This window comes from Dermochelys coriacea, chromosome 1 (genome assembly GCF_009764565.3).
Source record: "Dermochelys coriacea isolate rDerCor1 chromosome 1, rDerCor1.pri.v4, whole genome shotgun sequence".
Taxonomy (NCBI): Eukaryota; Metazoa; Chordata; order Testudines; family Dermochelyidae; genus Dermochelys; species Dermochelys coriacea.
Genome location: NC_050068.2, coordinates 158,931,718 through 158,947,609, shown reverse-complemented (window position 1 = coordinate 158,947,609; position 15,892 = coordinate 158,931,718). Strand labels below are relative to the sequence as shown.

At 42.2% G+C, this 15,892-nt stretch overlaps 2 protein-coding genes across 3 annotated transcripts in view; one reads left to right on the top strand and one right to left on the bottom strand.

The window, feature by feature from the left end:
- The window catches only part of LOC119857798 (interferon-induced GTP-binding protein Mx1-like), a 34,628-nt gene extending 29,505 nt beyond the window's left edge, over positions 1–5,123 (top strand). For both annotated transcript variants that reach the window (XM_043507103.1, XM_038407217.2), the window contains 3 exons: positions 33–109; positions 1,126–1,383; positions 4,373–5,123. In XM_043507103.1, the coding sequence (XP_043363038.1) occupies positions 33–109; positions 1,126–1,383; positions 4,373–4,606 (569 nt within the window). In that variant the 3' untranslated portion in view covers positions 4,607–5,123. The remainder of the gene's footprint in view (positions 1–32; positions 110–1,125; positions 1,384–4,372) is intronic.
- Positions 5,124–6,764: 1,641 nt separating this feature from the next.
- TMPRSS2 (transmembrane serine protease 2) overlaps positions 6,765–15,892 on the bottom strand; it is a 48,407-nt gene continuing 39,279 nt past the window's right edge. Inside the window, 6 exon segments of the mRNA XM_043507089.1 lie at positions 6,765–8,429; positions 8,786–8,938; positions 10,190–10,332; positions 11,332–11,427; positions 13,236–13,316; positions 13,319–13,409. Of these exon segments, the coding sequence (XP_043363024.1) occupies positions 8,418–8,429; positions 8,786–8,938; positions 10,190–10,332; positions 11,332–11,427; positions 13,236–13,316; positions 13,319–13,409 (576 nt within the window). The 3' untranslated portion in view covers positions 6,765–8,417.

The window sequence follows — 15,892 nt, the reverse complement described above, 5'->3', positions numbered from 1 at the left end:
ACCTTTATTTTATGTCTCTTTTCTCCCCTCAGAACTTGTCCGACAATCTTTTACAGAAGTTGCCAAAGATCATTTTGAGGATTTTCACAATCTTAAAAGAGCTGCTAAGGTGAGACACCACATGCTGCTCAGAGGATCAAAAAAAAAAAAAATGATTAAAGGTCTGGAACTCATGACCTATGAGGAAAGATTGATTAAAATTGGGTTTGTTTAGTTTGGAGAAGAGAAGACTGAGGGGGGACATCATAAGTTTTTCAAGTACATAAAAGGTTGTTACAAGGGCAAAGATGAAAAATTGTTCTCCTTTTGTCCGAGGATAGGACAAGAAGCAATGGGCTTAAATTGCAGCAAGGGAGGTTTAGGTTGGATATTAGGAAAAACTTCCCAACCATCTGGGTAGTTAAGCTCTGGAACAAATTGTTGAGGGAAGCTATGGAATCTCTGGCATCTGAGGTTTTTAGAATACACAAAAAACACAAACACCTATCAGGAATAGTCTATTTATTATGCAGTCCCCTGCACTCAAGGCAGGACTACACTAGATGACTTCTTGAGGTCCCTTCCAGTCTGACACTGCTATGATTTTATGTAACCTGATATAAGACCAGCAGTACTGAATGGCATAATACATTGTATATGAATTACATGTTACTCCTCCACTCTTGGTCAGTCACTTATTTGATAGTTGCACTTTTAAGCAACTTGTGGAGATTCCTGCAGACATAACACCTTAATGAATATGCTGAGGCTGAATACGGCATCGGCTATCACTACATGCTGTATCAGAACATATTGAATGATCCCTTCAATATTTCCCCTGCCCTACAAACCCATCCCTAGGGGGTTTCTCGCATAGTTGGCAGCACAAACACTCCTCTGTTGTTCGTACTCCGGGAACTCAAGCGGCAGGCTTTTGGCTGTCCCTGTCCACAAGTGTAATGGGGACACAGAGCAATGCAGCCTCTCCTGCCCGTTGACACAGAACCAGAATCTAGCACTTACCCTGTGCTCGAGAACCCTGTGACACCATGTTACATGTGACTCGTCGCATGGGGCTGGTCCTGTACTCACCTGTAGCTTAGTGGATTTTGATAGTTTTCTTTCCCCCTCCCAATGCCTTTACAGGAAAAAATTGAAGACATTAGAGACAAACAAGCACAAGAAGCCGAAACAATGATCCGAGTCCAGTTTAAAATGGAGCAGCTTGTATACTGCCAGGACAATGTTTACAGCCAAGACTTAAAAGTTATCAGGGAAGAAACACCAAAGGAAGCAGCCAACATTCTAAAACCGGCCTCCTCGGGTTTCAATTTTGGAACTGTTCCAACCCAGAACCACTCTGCCATTAACGAAATGGCTTATCACCTGGAGGCATACTTCAGTGTGAGTTTATGGATTCCTACCACAGCAGTTTTTATTCCATTCCAAATCCTTCAGCATATACTAATACTGTTGCCTTTGCAGACAATAGGAAGAATGTATCTCGTTTTTAGTTTAAGAAAACACTGGTACCATTTATAAGGCATACAACACCCCCCCACATCCCCGCCCCGATGTCCATGGATAACATCTTTTGGCATTAACTGGAATTTTGAACAGCCGATGCAAAATGTCTATGGGCAAATTCAGAAGTGATGTGAGAGGGATGTACAGTATCAATGTACAGAATCATTATGTAGGTGTAGTCATAGGCTGAGTGCATAGCAGAGGCCTGCTTCATCCTGCATCTGCCTTTTGATTGCTTTTCCTGCCATAAGTCTACCTCAGTTTTCAAATTACACCAACTTTCAACTTATTGACAAAATGTATGCCACCTCTGAATTTAGCCCTACATCAACTCAGAAATTAAGGTCCTGATTTTTAGATGAGCCGTAGCCTGGTCTGCAGCGATGCACCACTGGCAAAATTCAAGTGCAATGGCACAAAATGGATGCATGTGTAGATACAAATCAGTGCATTCATAATACTAGAGGCAGCTATTGAACAACCAGGCCTTTGTTCTCTCCCTGAGAACAAAATGGAAACTACATGTAGCTCCTGTTATTAGAAGTGGTTATTTTAGCCATAGATGCTATGAGGTAGGGTGAAAAAGCAAAAGAGAACTTGCTTTTACATCATCTCTCGAATACTTACGGTATCCTAAAGTGCTTCACTTGGCAATAGGTTAAACAACACTAGAACAGTGAATCTGCAGCAAAGAGTCATTAGATACTCAGCATAGGGTTGGCAGGTGTCCAGTTTTCAACTGGAATGCCCGCTCGAAAAGGAACCCTGGAAGCTCTGGTCAGCACTGTTGACCGGGCCATTAAAAGTCCAGTCAGCGGCTCCCCCAGCTGGAGCCCTCACCCTCCTCCTGTATCCTAACCCTCTGAGTCAGCCCCGTGAAAATGAACAAGCGAGTGAGGGTGATGAGAGAGCGCGATAGAGGGAGGGGGATGGAGTGAGTGGGGGTGGGGCCTCAGAGGAGGGGCAGAGCAAAGATGTTCAGTTTTGTGCAAGTAAAAAGTTGGCAACCCTAAATCAGCAACATTCAAGAGACCCTATGCAGTTAAATACCATCAATTTTCTGGTTTGTCTCTTCTGATAATGGGATTTAAACACCTAAAAACTCTTGGAAAATTTTACCCTCAGCTTAATGATTTGAAAGGAGAAATGTTGGGCAACAAACTGAGATTTCTCACAAGTGTCCTTCATTTAAGTTTCCTCTGCCAGTCAGTGAAGTTGAATAGCTTATCTGAATTATAAATTGCTGCCCCGTTGTACTCTGATTTGTTAGATTAAGAGGGAACTAGCTCAGTAAAAAGCAGTTAGCTTTCATGCTTCTAAATAAGTGATCAAATCCCCAGGATGACATCCTTTAAGGCTACGGCATAGCACTAAGGCAGCCCTGTACTTCACCGGACTAGTACAAATAAGTTCTGGATACTAGGAGTTGACTTTGGGCTGTGCTCATTTGACTGCTTGTGGCAGACAGGTTGATTATGTTAAAGGGATTCAAGCTAGAATCTTACAATTGGAAGTTTGTGACAGTACCTTAGGTTTTGTCCTACATAATTACTTAAGGGCCACTCCATTACTACCCCCAGCAGTTTGTGGAAGCAGGTCAGCCACACACTATGGCTTCTGTGGAAGGAGTTTTCTTTACAATAGTACAGTAACTCCTCGCTTAATGCTGTAGTTATGCTCCTGGAAAATGCTACTTTAAGTGAAATGATGTTAAGTGAATCCAATTTCCCCATAAAAATTAATGTAAATACGGGGAGTTTAGGTTCCAGGGAAATTGTGTGTGTGTGTGTGTGTGTGTGTGCGCGCATGCACACATACACACTAAGTTTTGAGCAAACAATTTAATACTTACACAGCAGTGATGCTTGTGAAGCTTGGTTGAGGTGGTGGAGTCAGAGGGTGGGATATTTCCCAGGGAATGCCTTACTGCTTAATGATGACCTAGCACTCAGCTGAGCCCTCAAGGGTTAATACATTGTTGTTAATGTAGCCACACACTCTACAAGGCAGCACAGCAGAGAGAGACAGAGACACGCGCATTGCCCCTTTAAGTATGCTGACCCCACTCTAAGTACATTGGCTTTTTAAATAGATCAGCAAGTTGAGGCAGTTGCTGCCAGCAAGCTCCCTCCATCCTTAGCCCTGCATATCCCACCCCGCTCTGTGGAGATGGGGGGAAGGAGGACACGCTGACATCAGTAACCCTCTTCCCCCCCATCCCCACGGAGCAAGCAGGAGCTCCCAGGCAGAGGGCAGGAGCAGCACACAGCGGCGGGGGGAGGGACAGCTGAACTGCCAGGCAATTGACAGCCTGCTGGGTGGCTGCTGCACAGGGAACTTAGGGGAGCTGATCAGGGGGCTGCCGGCCCACCCTGGTTCCACCAGCTAGTTCCAACGGGCTGCTTTCTGCAAGCACTGGACAAAGCAGGCGGCTGCCAAACAATATTATAAGGGAGCATTGCACAACTTTAAATGAGCATGTTCCCTAATTGATCAGCAAAGAAACAACGTTAACACTTACAGTAACTCCTCACTTAATGTGGTCCTGGTTATTTACAGGATGGCACTCTGCTGGCAAATGTCAGCATTAATTAGGTTATACACAGACTGATCTGTCTTGTGTTTATGCTCCTGAGAAAACTTGAGGTTCAAATTAAGAGCGCATCTCATTTATGTTTTCAAATGGGATTAAAAAGGAAAAGTTGCATCTCAGCTGTCTGAACCATTTCCAGACTAATTCATGAAGATACTCACTGGAACAATCACTTGACACAGAATGTTGTAGCTTCTTACTGACTTTCGCTAGAGAGCCCTTCCCTTGTCCTCTCTTTGATAGTAATATTTTATAACCATCTTCTGTTTTCAGAGTGCAGGTAAACGTCTCTCCAGCCAAATTCCTCTGATCATCCAATTCTACATCCTTCAGGACTTTGGAGATAAATTACATAATTCAATGCTGCAACTTTTACAAGAAAAAGAAAAATTGAGCTTCTTTCTTCAGGAACGGAAAGATGCTGCCGATCAGAGGCAGTTTCTGAGTGGACGAATTGATCGTCTTACACAAGCTCGCCTTCGCTTAATAAAATTTTCTGTGCTGTAGCCTCTCTGCTTTAAATGGTCTGTTTCAAATGTCAGTTCTTGGTACTGAAAAGACCTATATCTGAGCTTTGTATAACCCTTTAGACATTGTGCGTCTGTCTACATTGGCCTTAAAAACTGAATTGACTAAGTCAGAGTTTAGCTAAATGACATAATTGCTTTAACCATCATCAGTTATGTGTGTTACATGTTCATCTGTGAACCATTTTATTTTTAAAGTCTTGTTTTAGTTAGTTTAATGTATAGCATTATGAATTTATGTTTTCCCATAATTACATTGCTACTGTGAAACATTCTGCATGTGTACATTTTAACAAGTGAGGACATGAGCTCTCTGGTACAGACCATACAACCTTCAGTAGGCAAATGAATTAAACCATATTGCAGTGAGAGACTGAACCAAAAGTAAGTATATTTTAAATGTGTGCTTTCCTACTCACTTTTTTTGTTGTGTTCTTCCACATGCTTTATTTCAGCCATAGAAACTAGTTAGTCTATTTTAACTTTTTGAAATTATGATACATAGTAAAAGAAACAAAGCTAAATGTCACTTTGCAAGTGTTGTGTGAGGTAAATTGTTAGATACTGAACTGAGATCCTCTGTATGTGTTTGACACCTGATGTCCTGGCCCAATCACTGGCAAATAAACTAATCTTAATGTGGCTCAATAAATAATGAGTTGAGACTGAGTTGTTTCTGTGGGTATGGTAATTATGCTTCTGTGAAACTCTACAAGTACAGTATGAGTTTTAATAAAGCGACTGAGGTTGACACTATCAGATGGTTCAATGGGCTACCCAAAGGGGGAGGGGTAGAGAAGTATACAGGTTGACCTGTGTTTGTTAGCCCCCATGAAAGAGCTGAGGAGCAAATGGGCATAGACTGACTTATCTTTAGTGTTCACCATAGCTGTGTGGTGTGGAAACTTTCTTGGCCCTACTCAGCTCCAGAAACTGAAGTTTCTATTTATAAAAAGAGGTACATTACTCTGCTGCTATTCAGTCAACAGTAACGTGGGCTTGTAATCTTAAAAGAAAAAAAAGCCCTGAAGGTAACACTCTTGGACACACAAGTTTTCTCTGGTTAAAACTTCAAGTTATCCTTCATTCAGTAATGAATTTGGTGAATACTTTTCTTTCAAGTATTATCGGAACACAGCATGCGCCTGTTACAACTAAAGATAGGTCCAGTACTGACTCAAATCCAACCTTCTATCCATCAAAGTAGCAAAATACAGAGTTCCCCTCAGCCCTTACTGCCTTTAAAATGAGCTTCCTTGCCACTTGTAAGTCCACTGATACAGTATCACTAAAATTGTCCTTCCCACTGAAGTTATTTGGCAGTGGGGGTACTCAGCACTTCTGAAAGTCAAGCCAAGCAACTTGTTTAAAGGACTACCAGGAAGCCTGCTGAAAGATTGCAGGGAAGAAAAAAAACAAAACAAAAAACAAACAAAAAACCAGTTCCCTTTGGTGCCCAATCTTGTGCTTAAATCAGAAGATATCTTTCATCTCTGAGGCTCTCAAGGTGCTTTATAGTAGGGGTGGGCAGACTTCGGCCTGAGGGCCACATCAGGGTGCGAAACTGTATGGAGGGCTGGGTAGGGAAGGCTGTGCCTCCCCAAACAGCCTGGCCCCAGCCCCCTGACTGCTCCCCTCAGAACCCCTGACCCATCCAATGCCCCCTGCTCCTTGTCTCCTGACCCCCCGCCCCGAACCACCCCCCGGGACCACACCCCCAATCTAACCCCTCTGTTCCCTCCCCACAACATCCACCCCATCCAACTGCCCCCCTGGGATCCCCTGCCCCATATCCAACCCCCCAGCCTCCTTACCATGCTGCTCAGAAAGGCATGTCTGGCAGCTGCGCCGCCTGGCCAGAGCCAGACACACTGCCGAACTGTCCTGCAAAAGTGTGCAGCCCCACCACCCAGACTGCTGCCCATGCAGCAGCATGGCTGCAGTGGAGGAGAAACAGCAGGGGATGGGCCGGGGGGCTAGCCTCCTGGGCCAGGCGCGCAGGGGCCAGGCAGGACGGTCCCGTGGGCCTTCATGTGGCCCACGGGCCGTAGTTTGCCCACCTCTGCTTTATAGACTTTCAGTCAAACAAAAAGATTGAGGGAGGTAGAAATGCTGTAATAAATTACTGCGAGGAAAAATGATTTGTAAAAGATTTATTAGTTGTACCACTTGTGTGCAAGACAACTGCATTTGTTTTCTTAATGTATACCAAAACAAGACAAAATTTCTTGCTATTTAAAAAAAAAAAAAAAAGTCGTTCCCCAAAAGAGATTTGTCATTCCTATAGAAAGTGACTCATTATGGCCTTTATCCCCCCATGAACATTCTAGCCTTTACAATCATTTTTAAAATATTAAGTGGCACTCTGATATATAACAGATTGTGCTTCCAAAATTGAAGTGGAAATTTCTCCAACTCAAGCTTTGAGAATTAAGGTACCATTAAGTAACAGCAAACTTGATCATTTCACTTCCTTAGAATTGGAGAGCACACAAAGCAAGAGAGACATACTGAGTCATTACTTTTGGTCAATTTGTCAGAGCCATCCCAGTCTCTTTTCATACACATCCAGAATTAGAGCATTTTATTTTTCCTCTCCTAAAACATTAAAATCATCAGACTTATGTGAATGGTTATTGGCTTTGTTTTTTGTTTTGTTTTTCAAAAAAAGCTTACGTGATTGGTCTCCTGCCTAAAATAGCTACATGGACAGGTACAGAGAACTTTCTATGGAATTAAAAGCCAGATTCCTTTAAAACTGAGGTAGTCATGTGATTAGGTGGAAATGGGGTTGGTTGTATATTTTTTTGCATCTCTGATTTCAACACTTTCCCAGCCTTCCGTACCTACATTTGGATCACAGAGAACGACTACATGGCAGGCAGCTGCACAGCAAAGCTTTGTTCTTTGCATTTCAGAGAGGAGAGTTCTCAGAGTCAGTTAGCGGCTCCCCGCTCATAAAACTGAGCATGCTACTGGTACACAGTGTCCTGCCACAAGCCAGAAGAGCTGTTCTGCACTGGCTAGCTTTAGAACAGTAGTTACCGTATTTCTCCTGCATGCTAGATGTGGGACCCAGGAAGGGTAACCGTGAAGAACAATGGCACATTTTCAATTGCTGAGCTAAATGCTGATCCTATTTATGTTGGGGTAAATCCAAAGAGATCAGCCTGGCTGTTACTGCACCTGTAAAGACCCTGAGGATTTTTAACTACCAATATGCCAAGAATATATGCCAAGAATATATGCCAAGACATCTCTCCCTGCCTCTACTCTCCAATGCACAAAACAGCTTCCCTTCACCTATAATGCCAAGACTGACATTTGCCATGTGTTTTCCACTTTAAGTCACCAGCTAGGACCCCAGAGATTCATATTTACACCACTACTTACATTTAAATTAAATTATGCTGGTAAAGCAAGTGTCAAACCACCCTGCTTGTAATTGAAACAGTGATTATTTCAGTTACAAATGTGATTACAGAAAACCCTATAAACTTGGAAGCTACAAAACTAAAGGAACAGGTCAAGTACCAGTTGACAGCAACTTTGTGCCACCAGGCACCATAATGAGAAAGGTGCTTGTTATGAGTCTTCTACTTCATTAAATAGATCAGTCACTGTAGCCAGCACAGAACTGAGTGTGCACTTCAGGTTATTTGCAAGTAATAAAAAAATTGTAAGGACCTAGAAATTCTTTTTAAAAGTACATAATAAGGTAGCCAAGAAAGCCTTAGTTCCATTTAGGATTGTTCTTGAAAATGATTCAGCACGAATGGCAGATATCATGATCATCTATTTGCCTGTTTAAAAAAAAAAAAAAGGTGAGTATCATATGTCTCATTTTTCTCAATAGCCAGATAATGGCTCTCAAGGTCATTAAAAATGTGATGTTACTTTTCATAATATGAATAATGGGAATTTGGAATAATAAATAGTGGGTTCTCTCTAACTCAAAGTCTTTAAATCATGATTTGAGGACTTCAGTAACTCAGCCATAGGTTAGGGGTCTATTACAGGGATGGGTGGGTGAAGTTCTATGGCCTGCAACGTGCAGGAGGTCAGGCTAGATGATCACAATGGTCCCTTCTGGCCTTAAAGTCTAAATTCTATAAGCCTGTATCAAATGTTGAAGAAAGAGCATGAATATATATTTTACCTGCATATTTCTATAAATCCAGTCAGTGAACAGAGTCATATTTCCATAAACTCCAGGTCTTCTGCGACTGGCACAGCCAGTTCCCCAGCTTGTGTCACCAACTAGCCACCACACTGAGTTTTTCTCAGTTACTAATGGACCTCCACTGTCACCCTGGACAAAAACACGAGCCCACAAGCATGCTATTAGTGACCTTGGCCCATTAGAAAGAGCTGATAAAATACAGATTCAAACATTGTAGCCAAGTCCCAGAGGGAACAATAAAAAAACCCCATTGAGTATTGCTTCCACAATGCATCTAAAAACAGATGTTCCTAAACTTTTTTGCTGCAATCCCCTGTGGAGATTCATGTCCAGGCATGCCCTCCTCTTTCTAAGTAAAAATATTCCATGGACACCTAGGGTCCAGGACCCCAGCCCACTGCTCCCCAGCCCACAAGCCTCCCCTGTCCAGGACATATTTCAGGAAGGCAGCCTCAGCAGGACACAGCCAGCCATGCTGTGCACTCTCCTTGTGTCCCTGCCTCTGGAACCTGCTGGAATCATTAACAGGCCGCAGGATCCTCTGGCCTTGGCATGATTCCCAGCATGCATGTGCAAGAGCCTAAGCAGGCAGAGAGGACCCCCCTCCCAAGGGGGTGTGTACACATCAGCTTTTGGAGAGGCCAGTGAGCTGCAATGACCCAACCTGACCCACCCCACCCCTCCTGCTCAGGGAGAGGCCATGCCCTCTCACTCCATCCCTCCCTCCTCATCATTTCAGCCTGGCAGCAGGAACCGAGCCGGAGGCTCAGCTATTGGAAGAAATTCTTATTTTATCAATGATGTTTTGAAGAAACAAGACAATTCTTAACCAGTCAGGTCCTTGTCTCCCCGATAACCTTGTTGTGCCCCATCCCCAACCCCGGGAGGGCATACCCCAGTTTAAAAAGCAAATGATCTTAAAACAAGTGATACCTCAGTTACAGTACTGCACAGTTAGCTTACCCAGCAAAAATGCAAGAATTCATATATTGTTGGATGTGTATTAAGATTGAGTGCGACTGGTTTTCTCTTTTCTCAAAAGCAAGAGAAAAGTGTTGCTAAGTTTGTGAAAAGTCACGCATTTTCAGCGCTCCCATGAAATTGTTACAGATTTGCATTGAAAATGAGGGGACAAATTTAGCAACAAGTGGATACCTTCATCAAAGACTGAGGAACTGGAATGGGAGAATCCAACTAGCAGCCCTACCTCTAGCAGTTCTCTCAGCATGATGAAAACTGGAAGTCTGACTGCAATGCTTCAAAGACAGTCACTTGTCTATTTAGCTAGACCTGTCATAGTCACTAGCATTTTAAATACCCTCTCCAGCAAGTATTAGCATAATCAAATATTTAAGAGCTAAAACAAACACAGATTATTACCTGGCAGGAATCCTTTCCTCCTTCCAGATACCCAGCACATATCATGGTAGGCAAAACTAAGCCATTATAGACTTTGGCAGAGTTACACATATAACGTTGTATTAAAGGCACCATTACGGCATTCAAGACACCTGAACTTTTACCTAAAGTTGAAATATGCGCACACACAAAAATGAAGTTAGAACAGGTCTCAGATTTTCATGTGTAGAAGTTACAAAGTTGCTTTCAGTGGTTCACAAGATCAAAACAAGTCAGCAGGCCTTGGCATAAACACTGACATTGATTAAAAAAAGAACACATTAAAAACCACTTTTGAAGATGACAATACATTATCCTGAACAAGTATGTTAAAATGCCAGAAAATAAAAACTGCCAGCACAGCTGTAAGTTGATCAGTTACCCGCAGAACTATAGGAGAAAATGAACCTACAAGGTGTTGAACCCCCTTCCGCAACTTTCTGCAAGTTCACTAGGAGTTAGGGTGCCCTGCACCTTACAGGAGGCACTTGACACTTTCCCTAATCAGGCTCCACCCTCCTCCATGGCCTGAGAAATCTCTCCTTTTCCCACTCACTGCAGCTTTACTGCAACCCTGTCTTCTTGTCCCAAGGAGAGCATCAGGAGCTAGAGGATATTCCCTCTAGCAAATATAAACACTACACTACACCACCCTCATCCACTCCCAGACAAAAATCCACATTCCCCCACACTCACAAGGAACTGCTGTAGAATGCACCCCACTACACTCTGTCACATGGGTGGGGCACACGATCACTACAGTGTTTCGAGCCCTTGCTAGCAGAGATGCAGAAGACTGTCCGATTGCTAGGCTGCCAGGATGATCCTAGTTTCCTTTTTTTTTTCCTTCCTGCACTAATATTTCTAACCCCATACTTAGTTGAGCTGCTTTGCAGACTGGTGTGGAGAGACATGTTACAAGTTTCTTGACAATACCAGACATTTTGCCTCAGAAAGATGACAACAAGACAGAGTGAGTGACAGCAAGTTGGCAGGGATCTTTCAAATTGTCTCCTACCCTATGAAATTTATCAACAGACCGCGAATGAAGAGCATTTTTTAGTTTGGTACAAACGTAGAACAAAACTAGACGTGTCCCAGTATTTTAGAACCAGAAGTCTCACCCCCTTGGTGTTCTGCTCCCCATCCAGATACCCAGCACTGTTGATTAGGTAGGAACATCATTCCAGGGTTAGGCAAACAAACAGGTGCTACAGTGTCTGGAAAGTAAGAATATACTGGTGATTAGCAAGCCTAAGTGAGAGAACATAAATTTAAAAAAAAATTCTATTAGAGGGTCTTCCACCCAGGAGGAGACCCATGCTACACTGAATACTAGAGACTCCAAGTACACGCTAATGCTTTTAAATATAAAGGCTCCTCCCCTGTCCATTTAGCTTCCTAGTATCTAAGCAACTATTGTGATCATAAAAGCTGCCAGCCTGAGAACACCGAGACCTCTTTATCCACAAGAAGCACAGGATGGGTAGGAGGAGTGTAGGCTTCCAAATGTTTCTAAGCCTTGACCTAAAGTTTCAGCCTCTGGGGATTCAGAGCAAGGTTAGTTCCCTCTCCATCACTCAAGTAACATTTAATAACAAGTTAATGCCAACTGTTTTGAGAGGGTTTCTTTCGCGGGGAGGCCAGAGGGAACAAGACATGGAAATGAGACACTGATCCACTAGGACACAGACTGAGGACAAACATTGGTCAAGAATGCTTAATTCACATGAGCATTGTGTACTTTCCATGCAAAGTCCTATTGAAATTAGCATGTTGCTTCTTCCACAGATTCCAATACGTTGTGCGCAAACAGCCATACTAGCAGTAAAATATTTGTTAAGCAAACCTTTGTTTGCACCTTAGGCGTGTAGGGCTCATGCTATTCCTAGTGAACGCACACACTTGCCTATCACCAGCAGCAAGCGGGAGTTCTTCATGCTATTTTTGCCATTTCTCCAAGTGCTATACACTGTTTTTCTTCATTGCATCTTATTAGAAAATCTTAGGACTTCAGGTAATTTGAAAAGTTTCTTGAATGCCTTCAATTTAGGGCACTGGAGTAGAGAGCATCCTCTCTGCCATCTCTCTCTCTGGGTTCACACTATGCTTGGTCTTCCAGTTTTTTCACTTCTAGTTTGGCCACTGTACTTCATTTAAGAAAAAAACAAACAAAAAACAAAAAAAAAACCCGCCCACCTCAGTTTTGCACGCTCTGCAGGGATCTGAAATAGTTTTGCTTCTTTCTGGAAACTGTTTTAGGTCTTGATCCATTGTGCCCTATTCAGTTAAGGGCAAGGTACAGAAGTTAGTAGCAGGGCCTGGGAGTTATGTACACCGGAATGGACTATGTTTGTTTGATTTTAGTAGTTCATTTTCAAGTGCTTTATAGTGGAAGAACTGTATGCTGTTTTGATGGAGAGGACACTAGGAGTTATAGTTAGTCTGAAAATCCCTGATGAATTGATTATGTGGTAAACACACACTGGATTTAGAGTGTTTCCTTATGTACCTCCTCTTTTCATAAGAAGATCACTCATCACATTTGATGTGCAAGTCCCTTATGTTGCTGTATATTCCTTGCATGTATAGACTCTCTGGAAGGCCATTATGGGTAATTAATAGAATGACCAGGTCATCAACACACAGCAAGGATTTAATTTCTCATTCATTAAGAATCCCGGGTTCCAGTAGAGTTGGCAGATCATTAAGTGTACCTGAAGAGGGTAGTGCTGACATTACATCCTTGCCATACCTGCAGACCTCTCTGAGAAAAACATACTTTTTAATTGGGTGTCAATTTATCACAGTTTTCTATTTTGTAGCAGCTTAGTGTTCAGTCCTGGCTCGCTGACTACATGTTATTAAAATATCTTCCCATGCTTTGTATTTTTTCTCATGTTTTCTAAGTGTCTGCAGAGTAGGCCCTTCCTCTTAACGGCTGACACAATTTAAAAAAAATAAAAGAGAGTGGGCAATTTCTGCAGCTGAGCTTTTGAGTTTTAGCACAGAACAAGAGAATACCTACCAGTAAACCTCAGCGGTGTCTGTAACTTCATCAGGGCAACATCATTGTCTTTAGAATCTGAATCATAATTTGGGTGGGAATTATTTTCTGCACTCTGGATCCACTTCTCTCGTGCATTTCCTTTTGCGTCAGAATCCCAGCATACACACTCCAGTAGTATGGAGAAGAAGCTGTCTGGAGAGTAAATAAAGTTAGACTATATGCTTCTGTATTAAGAAGAAGCTCCATCTTCTTTCTCCTGCAACAGCCAAAAGATTTCAGATCTCATTGACTTTTTTACTGTGAATGGGGTAAACACGCACATTGAACTATTACCTGTTGTTCCCAATCCTTCTTCGGTTGCCAAATTTAATAGCAAGAAGAGTGTTAATACATTTCATCTATATGTCAATGAAACTGGGAAAGCCAGTGTTCATAATGGAGATGGTAGTGAGAGAAGAAACAAACAGTACAGAAATCCAGGCACAGACATTCCACATTTACCCACAATGTGAAGATGTAGACATACAATATAAGAAAGAGACAGTCACATTTTGAAGTCTTGGGCCATTCAGTGACTGACCATGAAGGCAGCAGATCACAATGATGGGATTCACAAGGGGCCTAACTACCAAAATGTAGTTTTGGGGGAGGGAACCCCAGTTATTAGGAAGAGACAAATAATAATAATGGGGGATTCAATTATTAGAAATACAGATGGTTGGGTTTACGATGACCAGGAGAACTGCAGAGCAAATTGCCTGCTGGGAGCAAAGGTCGTGGACCTCTCAAGACATCTAGATAAACTTATGTACTGGGCTGAGGAGGACCCAGTGGCAGTGATACATGAAGGTACCAATGACATAGGGAAGGATAGGCGAGAGGTCCTGGAGGCCAAATTTAGGCTGCTAGGAAAGAGATTAAAGTCCAGGACCTCCATGGTAGCATTCTCTGAAATGCTTCCAGTTCCACATGCAGGACCAGTTAAACAAACAGATCTGCAGGGTGTCAGTGCATGGATGACAGGTTTCAGAGTAGCAGCCGTGTTAGTCTGTATTCGCAAAAAGAAAAGGAGTAATTGTGGCACCTTAGAGACTAACAAATTTATTAGAGCATAAGCTTTCGTGAGCTACAGCTCACTTCAGCTGTAGCTCACGAAAGCTTATGCTCTAATAAATTTGTTAGTCTCTAAGGTGCCACAAGTACTCCTTTTCTTAGTGCATGGATGAGTTGATGGTGTTCAGAGGAGGAATTTAGGATTAGTAGGAAGTGAGGGACCTTTTGGGAAAGGCAGAGCCTATACAGAAGGGATGGGCTCCACCTAAACCAATATAGAACCAGACTGCTGGCATGCAAAATTTAAAAGGCTATAGAGGAGTTTTTAAACTAAGGGCTGGGGGAAAGCTGACAGGTGCAAAGGAACACAAGGGTCAGACAGACACATCCCATAGGGGAGGATTTATTGAAGGGGAGAGATGCGCTATATCCTAGCAAAGAGGAGAGGATGAAAACCAATAAAGAAAATGAGAGTCCCATTTAACTGCATCACATGAAGGCAGACAACCAAATACTGACAAATTTTATAAGTACTTGTATACAAATGCAAGAAGTCTAAATACAAAGATGGGTGAACTTGAGTGCGTGATATTAAAGTAAGGATTTTGACATAATGGGCATCCCAGAAACTTGGTGGAACAACAATAATCAAAGGGGCACAATAATACCAGGGTACAAAATATATAGGAATGACAGGGTAGGTTGTGCTGGTGGGGGAATGACACTATATGTGAACGAAAGCATAGAATGAAAGATCGTACCAGTCTTAAATGAATCAAACCGTACCACAGAATCTCTATAGAAAGAAATTCCATGCTTGAACAAGAGTAGAGTATAGCAGTAGGAATATACTACTGACCCCCATACCAGGATGGTAATGGTTATTGTGAAATGCTCAGGGAAATTAGACAAACTGCAAAACAGAAACCCAATAATAATGGGGGATTTCAATTATCCCCATGTTGATTGGGTACATGTCACCTCAGGATGGGATGAAGAGATAAAGTTTCTTGACATCTTAAATGACTGCTTCTTAGAGCAGCTAATCCTGGAACCCACAAAAGTAGATGCAATTCTTGATCTAGTCTTAAGCAAAGCACAGGATCAGGTCTAAGAGGTGACTATAGCTGAACCGCTCAGTAATGAATTATATTATGGTTGTTAATTTAACATCCTTGTAGCAGGGGAAACTAAAAAAAAACCCACCAGAGTAGTATTTAATTTCCAAAAGGGGAAGTAAACAAAAATGAGAAGGCTAGTTAAATGCAAATTAAAAGGAACAGTCACAAGAGGGAAATGCTTACAAGCTGCATGGAAACTTTTTAAAAACACCATAATAGAGGCTCAAACTATATGTATACCCTAAATAAAAATAAAAAAATAGTAAAAGGATCAAAAAACACCACCATGGCAAATCAACGAAGTAAAAGAGGCAGAGAGAGACAAAAAGACATCCTTTAAAAATTGAAAGTCAAATCCTACTGAGGAAAATAGAAAGGAACAAACTGACAAGTCAAGTATAATTAGGCAGGCCAAAAAAAAAAAATTGGAAGAGCAACTAACTAAAAACTAACAGTAAAATTTTTTAATTACATCAAAAGCAGGAAGCCTGCCAAACAATC